This window comes from Procambarus clarkii, chromosome 85 (assembly GCF_040958095.1).
Source record: "Procambarus clarkii isolate CNS0578487 chromosome 85, FALCON_Pclarkii_2.0, whole genome shotgun sequence".
Lineage (NCBI taxonomy): Eukaryota > Metazoa > Arthropoda > Malacostraca > Decapoda > Cambaridae > Procambarus > Procambarus clarkii.
In genome coordinates, this window is record NC_091234.1 from 18163018 (window position 1) to 18177013 (window position 13996).

At 43.2% G+C, this 13996-nt stretch overlaps 1 protein-coding gene across 1 annotated transcript; it reads left to right on the forward strand.

Annotated features, from left to right (window-relative positions):
- The first annotated feature begins 1462 nt into the window (after nt 1-1462).
- On the forward strand, nt 1463-12583 carry LOC138358713 (serine/arginine-rich splicing factor 4-like). The gene is made up of 2 exons (XM_069316874.1): nt 1463-1650; nt 12043-12583. The coding sequence occupies exons 1-2, from the start codon at nt 1463-1465 to the stop codon at nt 12581-12583; spliced, it is 729 nt and encodes a 242-aa protein (XP_069172975.1).
- The last annotated feature ends 1413 nt before the right edge of the window (nt 12584-13996 follow it).

Here is a 13996-nt window from a genome sequence, read left to right on the forward strand (position 1 = left end):
TACTGCACTAGATATGAGTGTAGCACTGTCTTCCTGTGTTCGAAATGACCACCAACCACGTACCAATGAACAAGCACATCCTCATTAAATTAAAACTGAAAACAAATATATATTATTTACAGTTTTTTTTTTTTTGCAAGAATTTAATGCAAATATTAGTTTTTATTTTCTACATTCCCCCTAAACACAGAAATATGTAATTTAATTGAATTTGTTCCAACCAAAAAATATGTATTTATCATTCGTCTATAGTAAATAAAGGAACATAACTCACATAGTTTCTGACGTATTATACATAGGCCTACAGGCCTGCAGTTATAAAATGCAGTTCTCGCTTTGCGTCGTAGAAAAAAATAATATTAAACAAAAACCTTTGCTATAAATCATAACTACATCTTATATTCGAATTTACCGTTTGAATGCTAAACATTATTTTTATTTTATATTTATATATATATATATATATATATATATATATATATATATATATATATATATATATATATATATATATATATATATATTATATAATATATATATATATATATATATATATATATATATATATATATATATATTTTTTTTTTTTTTTTTTTTTTTTTTTTTTTTTTTTTTTTTTTTTTTCAAAAGGGAAGGGAGTACCACCTCTGGCTGGAAGAAGGGGGACCCATAGCCTCGGAGGAAACCACACATAACGCATTGGAGGGAATGTAGGTCCCCTCTAATACAGTTTTCTGTGTGCTTTTCTCCACTACCACCCCCTTCCCTTTTATATATATATATATATATATATATATATATATATATATATTATATATATATATATATATATATATACATATATATATATATACATATATATATATATATATACATACATATAGATATATTATATAAAAGTATATAAAGTATATATATATATATATATATATATATATATATATATATATATATATATATATATATATATATATATATATATATATATATATATATATATATATATATATATAATATATATATATCTATATTATATATATATATATATATATATATATATATACATGAAGGTACATTGTTTTTGTGAGAATACATAGCATAGTATTTTACAATCTTGTAAAGCCACTAGTACGCGCAGCGTTTCGACATATCATCGTTAATGGTTCGTTTCTTGCACCGAAACGAAACACTAAGTTATGAAACACTACGTTTCATTACATCACGATTTACATACCTCAAAAAATATACAAGATAAACCGCCAAATTAGAAATTTTGATGCAGTTTCTTTGCATCAAAATGACGTCGTCTGAATTAGCCACACACTCGTTATTAGGACTTGCTAACGCTATGCATTCTCTCTTACTTGATACATCAAACTATTGTTGGTGCTTTTTATCACAAATGGTTTAAGTAAGCAACCTCCAACATATACTGGGAACGAGAGAAGGTTGGTTGAACCTCATGGCTATTGCCCGCGACCTCAATGCCTCCAAGAGCAAGGTTGGAGGCTGTAGTGCCTCCAAGACCAATGTAGGAGGCTGTAGTGCCTCCAAGACCAAGGTAGGTGGCTGTAGTGCCTCCAAGACCAATGTAGGTGGCTCTAGTGCCTCCAAGACCAAGGTAGGTGCTCTAGTGCCTCCAAGACCAAGGTAGGTGGCTGTAGTGCCTCCAAGACCAAGGTAGGTGGCTCTAGTGCCTCCAAGACCAAGGTAGGTGGCTGTAGTGCCTCCAAGACCAAGGTAGGTGGCTGTAGTGCCTCCAAAACCAATGTAGGTGGCTCTAGTGCTCCAACACCAAGGTAGGAGGCTGTAGTGCCTCCAAGACCAAGGTAGGAGGCTGTAGTGCCTCCAACACCAAGGTAGGAGGCTGTAGTGCCTCCAAGACCAAGGTAGGAGGCTGTAGTGCCTCCAAGACCAAGGTAGGTGACTGTAGTGCCTCCAAGACCAAGGTAGGTGGCTGTAGTGCCTCCAAGACCAAGGTAGGTGGCTGTAGTGCCTCCAAGACCAAGGTAGGAGGCTGTAGTGCCTCCAAGACCAAGGTAGGAGGCTGTAGTGCCTCCAAGACCAATGTAGGTGGCTCTAGTGCCTCCAAGACCAAGGATAACTGGCTTGGGACTAAACTCCCAATTTAACGTAATAGGGAACGTAATGGGGACAATGTAGACTTAAATTCCCCATTGACCAGTGAAGCGAACTTTTATATATTTTTCCCAAATTGCTTAATTTTTAACGCTGCTCTGTAACTAGGAAAAAAATATCCTATAAAAGCAGAAGGAAATAGTTACGTACCTTTAATTGGTAGATTTCTGTCCCACGATGAGCTGTTAAACTCACTTACCTATAATGATACGAAGATATATACAAGTATTAGTCACATGTCTTTATACGTACACAAGTATATTATAATATCCACATAATTTGCCAGAATTTAATTCTTATGTATAAGTAATGCAGATTATGTTTACACTCGAGGCTTGAGGAGTTGTTTACCTTTAATTGAAGGATGAGGATACTGTGGTCCTGCGTTTGGTGAGGGAGCCTAGTGAGGGAGCTTCGTGTGAGGAAGCCTAGTGAGGTCGGCTGGTGAGGGCGCCTGTCTACGACTGGAAATTCCTGTAAAACAACACAATTCCCCGAGTCAATATTCAGTCACACAGTCAAGTTGTTTCTTAGCCTGTTGTTACTGATTACCAGTAAGCACTTTTTGAGTTACACAACACCAGCCCTGAATAATTATACTACTTACGATTGATGAATTGGACCGTATACGCATTTTCGTATACCCCGTATATACGACCATTATAACCCACTTTTCAGGAAAACTCAAGTAAGGCATAGATTAGGTTAAGGTAGGTGTTTAGGTTCTATTTTGGCATTATTTGTATTTGAGGTGCGTGGGTTAAGCAATTATGCAATTATGTAACCCGTTCTCACATTAGGCTGGTTAAAGCAGCGGCCGTCCTCCCCAGACGCATTCATAAATTTTAACGTACTGTGTATTAAAAATTGGTTTGTTCTCATATATAAATTAATATTATTTTACATAAAAATTCTATGTATAGTTAGGCATAGGTTAGGTTAGGTTAGGTTAGGTTAGGTTAGGTTAGGTTAGGTGTTTAGGTTCTGTTGGCGATTATTTGTAGTACGTGGGTGAAGCATTTACAGCAACCCGTCCTCGACTCAAGTCCATTACATTCAGCGGTCGACCCCACAGACGCATTCATAAATTTTTACATGCTGTTCATTCAAAACGCGAATTTTCTCAAATATAAATTAATATTATATTATAATAGCATATTGTGCATATATAAGCATAGGTTATGTTAGGTGTTTAGGTTCTGTTGGCAAATATTTGTATTTGTAGTACGTGGGTGAAGCATTTACAGCGTTGTGATTCGAACAAAATTCGTCAGTGAAGCACTTGTTCCGGAAGTGTTCGGACGAAATCAGTTGTGAGTCGTGTGTAAACCGTTTTTCATTCATAAACAGGGGGTTTGGCGGGTGCATGGAATCACTTTTGGGTCTTTGTTTGGAGGACGAGCTGGTATTTGAAGTACGTGGGTGAAGCATTTATAGAATTGTGGTTCGAACAGAGGACGTGAGCGAAGCACTTGTTTCGGAAGTGTTCGGACGTCATCAGTTGTGAGTCGTGTGTGATATTATATAATATATATACATATATAATAGAGATATTATTTCTCATAATGAGGGAAGCTGTATAAATGATAACCTCAAGTTTACTAAATTTTGTTGCAGGGGGGGGGGGGGGGTAAACTGCTGCCCTCAGGCTACTCAAAGACAGTCCAAGATGATCACTTCCATTTTTACGAGCAAATGTTTTTGGATAACAGTTCTATCATTCATTCGGAGACCAATATGGGAAGGAATCCACAGGAGACAAAGTGACTAAACCATTAATAATTTCAACATATCAGTGTTTAGCTTCAGACTCAAGCAAGTCACAGTTATGCCGTGGGGAGCTGAGGGCAGTCATGGATGATAAGGGGTCGCTTGCAGTTAACGTGTCGACTCTGGATTCATATACTCGTTCGAGCGCAAGGATTGTGGCAAACGATTCCCCTTTGAAGAGTGGAGGTCCTGTGAGTTATACGCGCTCCACACTCATAGGAGAAGGAACCATCTCTCCCTGTCACAACAACTGCACTTCCAGCTGCACCATGGGACTGGTGCAGGGAGCCATCAGTGTAAATAATCTGGGAAAGGGAACGCTCTCTGAACAAATCATCAATTTGGCTTAAGGCATTGTACTTTGCTTCTTATCGAAGCAAGGCTTGTTCTTAAATCAGCTTCTTGGGTGGGAAAGGGGGTACAGTAATTTGGAAAGAAGTGATCTCCCATAGGACAGGAAAGTGTCTTTGTTATCTCTCTTGGTAGTGGTGATGATTATTATACATTCTGAGCACAGTGGCGGTTTCGGAAAACCATTTGGAGGGCTGTTGACCTTCAAGAGAATTGGCTTCAGTGCAAGGGTTAAGGTGGATTAGTCTAAGCATCTTGATACCAATTAAAGCATTAATTTCGGTGATACGATCACTTACACATGAAATATTCAGTTACTTCCTCGTGTTTAGTAATTTAGTTGTACGGGGGCATCCGAAGATAATCCTCATGGCTTCGTTTAGCATCTTTTCCAGCCCTCCAAGCATGCTCACAGGCACTAGAGTAAGCATGGGTGCAGCATAATCGATCAGAGATCTGATATATGATAGGTACATCATTGTGGCATTGAAGATAATGATCTCAGACTACATTATTGAAGGTCCAGTCACCCCGAGTAGATCCTTGAGACATACAGGAGTGAGAGACCTGGAACTTGGCAGTTACTTCACCTACCCCTGGTCGACGACCGGGCCGCGGGGACGCTGAGCCCCGGAAGCACCTCAAAGTAACCCCTTCAAGATATCCTCATAAGGCTTCTCAAAGTTTACCAGTAAAGGCTCCTGAACGCTCGTTCATATAACCTATGAAGTACCATTAATTTGACACTAAGAAATGTGGACCAGACCACACACGACTTGAGAATGGTCCAGGACGGACCGAAACGTCGTCGTCCCTTCACCTTCTAGTGTGTGGTCTGGTCAACTTATTTCAGCCACGTTATTGTGACTCATCGCCTGTACCAGAAATGTGGAGGTCCACTGAATAGTCTCCAGGTCATTTTAAGAAAACCCTGACTAGGTTTAAAGAATATTGAGGATACTTTGAAGAACAACTTGGATAGTTTTAAGAATACCTCCATGTGTGGAGTTTAATGAATACTGTAGATAGCTTTAAGAATACCCTTAGATATTCTGTGTACTTCTAAGAATAGGAAGAATAGATATTATAAACAAATAGGGTCGACATACGACCATGCTGGTAAGGGAAATAACATTCACCAGAATTCCTTTTGTTGATAAGTTTTTATGAGTGATTGAGGGAGAGGGAGAAGGGAGAGAATATGTACGTGTGTGGGAGAGTGAAAGCAAGTGAAAGAATGAGTTACGGAAAGTGAGAGATAAGGAAGAAAAGAGTGATGACAGGAGTGGGGCGTCAATTTGAGAACGGACAGTTGGAATTGGAGACAAAAAAGGGGAAATAGAGAAATGGGAAGAAAGTGTGTGAGAGAGAGGGGAAAGTGAGGGCATACAAGGTGAAGACTACACATCCAGGAGTCTATAGGGGACCAAGGGGGAAAACAAAGGGAGGAGTTTTGATAAGAGGGGAGAGAGGAGAGGGGAGAGATTGATGGGATAAGGTGGCGAGGAGGTGGTGCTGAGAGAGAGAGAGAGAGAGAGAGAGAGAGAGAGAGAGAGAGAGAGAGAGAGAGACAGAGAGAGAAAGAATTATAAGGGGAAAGCACCAAGCCATTACGACAATATAGCACAGGGAAGGGATCAGGATAAGAATTTGGGATGCGACGAGGGAAAGGAATGGTCCCCAACCACTTAGACGGTCGGGGATTGAACGCCGACCTGCATAAAGCGAGACCGTCGCTCTACAGTCCAGCCCAAGTGCTTGGAGAGAGAGAGAGAGAGAGAGAGAGAGAGAGAGAGAGAGAGAGAGAGAGAGAGAGAGAGAGAGAGAGAGAGAGAGAGAGAGAGAGATGAATGACCTAGAAATGGAAATGCGATGGAGGGTTGAGATGAGGTGTTGCTCCCCCAGCGGGCCCAAAGCGAAGAGATGAAACTGGCGTAATAGGAATTTTATACAGGAGTGTCTGGGAGAAGAACCTTCGAATGAGCAAGAACTAAAAACAACGAAGAAAAATAAAGATAAATTGAATCAAAACCACTCTTCATTTCTGTTTACAGCAGCACAGGAGACATAACAGGGGAGGGGGCAACGGATCATGTAAAATAGCAAGTGTGTGTGTAATTACCTAAGTGTAGTTACAGGATGAGAGCTACGCTCGTGGTGTCCCGTCTTCCCAGCACTCTTTGTCGTATAACGCTTTGAAGCTACTGGTGTGTGTGTGTAATTACCTAAGTGTAGTTACAGGATGAGAGCTACGCTCGTGGTGTCCCGTCTTCCCAGCACTCTTTGTCGTATAACGCTTTGAAGCTACTGGTGTGTGTGTGTAATTACCTAAGTGTAGTTACAGGATGAGAGCTACGCTCGTGGTGTCCCGTCTTCCCAGCACTCTTTGTCGTATAACGCGTTGAAGCTACTGACGGTCTTGGCTTCCACCACCTTCTCACTTAACTTGTTCCAAGCGTCTACAACTTTGTTTGCAAAAGAAACAAGAGTGTGTGTTTACTCACCTGGTTGTGCTTGCGGGGGTTGAGCTCGGGCTCTTTGGTCCCGCCTCTCAACTGTAAATGTGTGTGTGTGTGTGTGTGTGTGTGTGTGTGTGTGTGTGTGTGTGTGTGTGTGTGTGTGTCTTTTTTTTTATTGTGGGTTCGATGCCAACTCGTCAGCCCCATTATTAACTCACCGTCGTCAAAATATGGAGTGTTTCATCAGAATTCTTCAACGCTATAATTCCTAATTTTCGGGACAGGAGGACTGGGAATATATATAACATTTAGGCTTGTATAGAGGTACCAAGTTTAACAAGGGTTAATCTTGGGTACGGGACATTAGGTGAAGGAAAACGTACCAAAAAATTTCTGTCTTGCCCGGGAATCTAACCCGGGCTCTCCGATTGAGTCAAAGACATTAACCACTATACTGCAAGGGACAGATTCACGAAGCAGTTACGCAAGCACTTACGAACCTGTACATCTTTTCTCAGTCTTTGGCGGCTTTGTTTACAATTATTAAACAGTTAATGAGCTCCGAAGCACCAGGAGGCTGTTTATAACAATAACAACAGTTGATTGGCAAGTTTCATGCTTGTAAACTGTTTAATAAATGTAACCAAAGCCGTCAAAGATTAGGGAAAGATGTACACGTTCGTAAGTACTTGCGAAACTACTTCGTGAATCTGGCCCCAGGACCCGAGTAAGAATGAAACAGCCAATCCTAAATTTTGTCTAGGCCTAGCACCGTATATACATGTACTAAATTAGGCCTATGATTTTGTATGTTAGACCTAAGCAAGCCTAATTGTTCTGTGACTCCTTTAAGTTTTTTGAATCTCCATTTATATAATACTTATGATGCTTCTTACCTGTTACCCAATCATCGACGTCAAATTAGTTACCGTTCGAATCTTATGAGTACGGGTAATGAGACTTAGCTCTTGGGCCCTAGCCTGCAAGCTATTTATTCCCAGGGTTGTTGCATATCTTGAAGTTCAAATATTGCAATAGGAATTATCATTTAAATTAGATTACGTACATAGATTCAGAATCTATCGAGAGCCGAGGACAAAACCTTGAAGAATCTGGCTTATCTGATTGAAAAACGACAAAACATTATGCTTGAATGTCAAAGAGAATATGGTGACGTTCGAACATGAAACATAATATGGTGATGTTCGAATGTGAAATCGATCATGGCGTTCGAACATGACAGAAAATATGGTGATAAAAATAATGTGAAAGAGCATGGGCTAATAATCAAATACGAAAAGGCAAAAGATAACTTTTGAATGGAAGAGGGCAAAGCGTAGAGCTTGAATATGATAGATAATGTAGAGATGTTATAGATAACGTGTTATAGATAGAATATTATAGCTAAATCGATAATGTGGAGATGTCTGAGAGTGAAGGGGAAGGGAATTATCAGGGGGGGGGGAAAGCGCCAAGCCATTACGACTATATAGCACTTGGAAGGGGTCAGGATACGGATTTGGGATGGGACGGAGGGAAGGAATTATGCCCAACCTCTTGGACGATCGGGGATTGAACACCGACCTGCATGAAGCGAGACCGTCGCTCTACCGTCCAGCCCAAGTGGTTGTATATCTGAGAGTGAAAAGGCGTTTGGTGACACGTCGATGAAAAGGCGTTGACCTGAGTGAAGAATAACAGAAAGGGGACGATGAAAGGAGACGAAGCAAAAGGCCAGACGACGAAGAAGGGGAGTAGCAATATTGGCAATAAATAAAGGCGAGATGGCAGGCATCAGCATCCCGTAGGAGAGCGAAGAGAGAATTGCTCGATGCGTGATGATAGATGTATGGATAAAAGGACAATAAAATAGATAAGGGGGAGAGAGAGAGAGAGAGAGAGAGAGAGAGAGAGAGAGAGAGAGAGAGAGAGAGAGAGAGAGAGAGAGAGAGAGAGAGAGAGAGAGAGAGAGAGAGAGAGAGAGAAATAGATAAGGTTAAGAGAAAGAGAGAGAAAAAGAGAGAGAGAGAGAGAGAGAGAGAGAGAGAGAGAGAGAGAGAGAGAGAGAGAGAGAGAGAGAGAGAGAGAGAGAGAGAGAGAGAGAGAGAGAGAGAGAGAGAGAGAGAAAGAGAGAGAGAATTACACAATCTAAACACCCCATGATGGAAAGCGGGTGCAGTCACGTGACCCGAGCCATTACGTCACCACATCGTCATTAATTACGTCACTGACACGTGTTCCGCAGGAAGTATTGCCGACAGGAGGGTTTGTATTTGTTTCCCGAAGCTCAGTCTATTTACCAAAGGCAGAAGATGATGACAGGAACGTTAATAAATACGTCATAATACGCCTCCCGTGTTTCTCTTTCTGCTTACCGTGTTTTCCTCTCATTACTCGAGTGTTAGGTATGTAGTCCGAGGCTTATTTTCCTTAGAGGTAGGTGTGTGTGTGTGTGTTATTTTCAATTTTTGCTTCGGGAAAGTAGATCCCGAAAGCCTTTTTCCCCTCTCTCTCTCCTCTCTGGGTTGCTCCGCAGCCCGCGGAAATAATCAAATCTGGAATATGAAGTCAGCAACGACTAGCCACTTTTCTCGAAATTGTGCTCGTATATTGAGAGTGGCAGTGGACAGTAACGGGCGGACCGGCCGCCATTAACACCCGCCCCCGCCCACCACTTCCACCAATCCCCGTCCAGAAGTCCTTTTCCCGCGCTTTCCGTCCAATCACATCATTTCGTTCGAATCTCTCGTTGCTATTGTTTATACGCTCGTTTAAACCCCGGGAAAATATGTTTCTGTGCTGCCGCTACGAATATGCGTCTGCCATAGTGTGAATGTTATTTCCCCAGTTACCCTTTTGAAGGAATAAGCGGGGAACCATTTCTGTATTGGCTGATGGCGACTGAATTTTTTCTTCCGGGAAGGCCTATGAGGGCCTGTGAAGGGCCACATCTTCACCAGCTAGGAAAATATTTAGCGAAAACCTATCAATAAAGGGGGGAGCTGCCGCGGAGAAATGAGTAGGGAGAATGGGTCCAAGATGGTGTGAGAAAGGGGGAGTGGGCCGGGCTGGGAGTGACATTGTATGGCTCTCCAGGGGGAATTTAGGCGAGGTGGGAGGCTGGCTGTGTGGCTGTTTGCTTTCTAGAGGGGAGGGGAAAGGGGGAGGGTGTTTAAGTGACGTGATTGGGAGTCTACTGGTGTTTAGTTTTGGTCTGAAGTGGAAGCTGCAAAATGCCAAAATCAACCATTGCACTCAGGTGAATTGCAAGTATGTTGACCAGACCACACACTAAAAGGTGAAGGGATGCCGACGTTTCGGTCCGTCCTGGACCATTCTCACAACCGACTTGAGAATGGTCCAGGACGGACCGAAACGTCGTCGTCCCTTCACCTTCCAGTGTGTGGTCTGGTCAACATACTTCAGCCACGTTATTGTGACTTTTCGCCTACATATGTGAGAAGTATTTTAAATTTGCATAATGAGTTTTTCCAGCCTTCCGATTCCTGATTTAAACAAAAAAATAAGATCACACGTACATGGAACGTAGAAGCAAACGACTATCGTGCAATGCTATACAGCCCCTTGCAATTCCATCTTGCAACTGGGGATTGCATGTAGGTCAGCATGCTACCCAACCACTTTACCAGTTGAGAGGCGGGACCAAAGAGCCAGAGCTCAACCCCTGCAAGCACAACTTGGTCAGCACTTGCTCTGCATGATAGGCCAAGGGAACACAAGAGGAGGATAGAGGCACCAGGTGAAATTAAAGCCGCGGCATTACGCTACCAACAGCAAGAAAGTCGGTCCTCTGGAGCTATTGTTCAACCCTAGAAGCACATTTAGATGAGGGTAGAAATGACCATGTCGTAGCTCAGTTGATTAAGGCAGCGTCTGGGATGCTCTCAGACGCAGGTTCGAATCCTTGTCACGGCCCTTGTGGATTTGTTCATGAGGGTAGAAAGACCCGTCTTAAGACATGGATTAGTATATATAGCGTTCGAACTTGGATTTTTTAGGTGAGTGCACACACACACACACACACACATTCGGGCCGAAAGAGCAGAGCTCAACCCCAGCAAGCACAACTAGGTGAATACACACACACACACACACACACACACACACACACACACACACACACACACACACAAAGCTACACCACATGCGGGTGAACCATTCGCTGGGTTTACCCCTCATAACTTGGTCATGTGGTGTGGTTTACCACCCATTATGAGGTCAGTCTCCTCATAACGACCCGCGCCTACATTCACACCATTAGTACCCCCCCCTCTCCCCCTCTTTACTGTCCTCCCAGTTGTTCTTCACATCATTTTCCTGCTTTATTGCCCTTTTTATATCTCCTTTTATTAATAAACTTTGCTCTTGCAACTGAATTATAAACATTCTTTTTATGCTCCTATTATTATGTTTGTTTGTAGCAAGTGGTGTTTTAAGTGCTATATAAAGTCATTGTTTTTTTTATTAGGGAAACCCGGTGGTGTTTTTATTTGTCTCTGTCTGTCTGTCTGTCTGTCTGTCTGTCTGTCTGTCTGTCTGTCTGTCTGTCTGTCTCAGTCCTTTCCTCGCCCCTCTCCTTCTCCCTCCTCTCCTCTCCTATGCATTATAACCTCTTCATCTTCCTCCGTCTCTTCCTTTCATTTCCGTCTATTCTCATTTTATTTTATTTCTCTATATTCTCCTCCATTCTATTTATTACTTTCTCTACTGACTGTTACTCTTATTTCCCTATTTCTGCTCATTTCTCTCAGTTTCTTTTCGTTCTACCTATTCCTCAATTTCGGTCTGTCACTTATTCCTTCCCCCTGTCCCATCCCCATATCCTTATCCTGACCCCTTCCAAGTGCTATAGTCATAATAGCTTGGGCCCTTTTCCCCCCGATAGTTCCCTTCCTTTCCATTTTCTGCATTTAATATCTACTTTTTCATCCATTCCTTTATGTCCTTTGCAACCCATTCCGTCTATTCCTTCCCCTTTCTCGAAGCCTCATCATCTTTCCCCGGGGTGAATATATTATATCCCGTCACGGTAAATAGCATCAACCTATTATACAAGTTCCTGGAAAAGGCAGAATAGGAAGGGAGGGAGGGAGGAAGGGAGGGAGGGAGGGAGAGAGAGAGAGAGAGAGAGAGAGAGAGAGAGAGAGAGAGAGAGAGAGAGAGAGAGAGAGAGAGAGAGGGAGAGAGAGGGAGAGAGAGGGGGAGAGAGAGAGAGAGAGAGAGAGAGAGACGAATGAGAGCTTCAGTACGTAGGCATCAAGACTTTAGTGAGAGTAAGAGTCAAGGCTTCAGTGAGAGTAAGAGTCAAGGCTTCAGTGAGAGTGAGAGTCAAGGCTTCAGTGAGAGTGAGAGTCAAGGCTTCAGTGAGAGTAAGAGTCAAGGCTTCAGTGAGAGTGAGTCAAGGCTTCAGTGAGAGTAAGAGTAAGAGTCAAGGCTTCAGTAAGAGTCAAGGCTTCAGTGAGAGAAAGAGTAAGAGTCAAGGCTTCAGTGAGAGTAAGAGTCAAGGCTTCAGTGAGAGTAAGAGTCAAGGCTTCAGTGAGAGAAAGAGTAAGAGTCAAGGCTTCAGTGAGAGTAAGAGTCAAGGCTTCAGTGAGAGTAAGAGTCAAGGCTTCAGTGAGAGTAAGAGTCAAGGCTTCAGTGAGAGAAAGAGTAAGAGTCAAGGCTTCAGTGAGAGTAAGAGTCAAGGCTTCAGTGAGAGTAAGAGTCAAGGCTTCAGTGAGAGTAAGAGTCAAGGCTTCAGTGAGAGTAAGAGTCAAGGCTTCAGTGAGAGTAAGAGTCAAGGCTTCAGTGAGAGTAAGAGTCAAGGCTTCAGTGAGAGTGAGAGGGCAGGCGTCAGGGGTTGAAGAGAGGGAAAATATAATTATCTTCTCTTTCTCACAAGTTCTTTTCGGGATTCTATTTTTCATTCCTTGTTAATGGAGCTTGGAGCACTGGTAGTAGTTAGGTTGTGGAGGGGGGCTGGGGTGACGTGGGGAGGGGGGGGTGACGTGGGGAGGGGGGGGTGACGTGGGGAGGGGGGGGTGACGTGGGGAGGGGGGGGTGACGTGGGGAGGGGGGGGTGACGTGGGGAGGGGGGGGTGACGTGGGGAGGGGCGGCTGGGGTGACGTGGGGAGGGGGGCTGGGGTGACGTGGGGAGGGGTGACGTGGGGGAGGCTGGGGGGGTGACGTGGGGGAGGCTGGGGGGGGGGTGACGTGGGGGAGGCTGGGGGGGTGACGTGGGGAGGCTGGGGGGGTGACGTGGGGGAGGCTGGGGGGGGAGGCTGGGGGGGGTGACGTGGGGAGGGGGGGTGACGTGGGGAGGGGGGGAACGTGGGGAGGGGGGTGACGTGGGGGAAGCTGGGTGGGGGGGGTATTGTGGTGGGGGAAAGTTGGACAATTTCTAATTGGGATGTAGAGGGGAAAATGAGTGTGGCGGGTTTAGAAAACGTGATTAGAGAGAGAGAGAGAGAGAGAGAGAGAGAGAGAGAGAGAGAGAGAGAGAGAGAGAGAGAGAGAGAGAGAGAGAGAGAGAGAGAGAGAGAGAGAGAGAGAGATATTCCATTCACCTGGGCTGTTAGAGACTCGAACCCTAGACCCCTAGACGTGTAAGGCCGAAGCTCTATCGACCGAGCTATTGCGTGACCATAATAGGGAAACTGGTATTTTGTATTAGAGCGTCTCAGAAACGACACATCTCTGACTCCCTCTCACCCATCCAGTAAAAAAAAATGAGTCATGAGGAGTCTATATAAACTTGGCTGTTCCCTCACACAATTCCTCACTCTCCTGGCTCCGGAAAAATATTAATGGTTGCCCCATCAATAACAACTTGGAATTCTTTGAGTTTCTCTTTTTCTGTCGAAAATGCAATAACGAATGTGAATAGCAGAACGGAAATTAGTTTGGAAGAAAACTTTATTGTTTCAACATTGATGATGATGAGTTAGAATTAAAACGCCCTTTGTGGCTCTGGAAATCTTTACTCAACACCTTGTGTGGCTCAGTAAACATTTACTCAACACCTTGTGTGACTCAGTAAACATTTAATCAACACCTTGTGTGGCTCAGTAAACATTTAATCAACACCTTGTGTGGCTCAGTAAACATTTACTCAACACCTTGTGTGACTCAGTAAACATTTAATCAACACCTTGTGTGGCTCAGTAAACATTTACTCAACACCTTGTGTGACTCAGTAAACATTTAATCAACACCTTGTGTGGCTTGGTAAACATTTACTCAACACCTTGTGTGGCTCAGTAAACATTTACTCAAC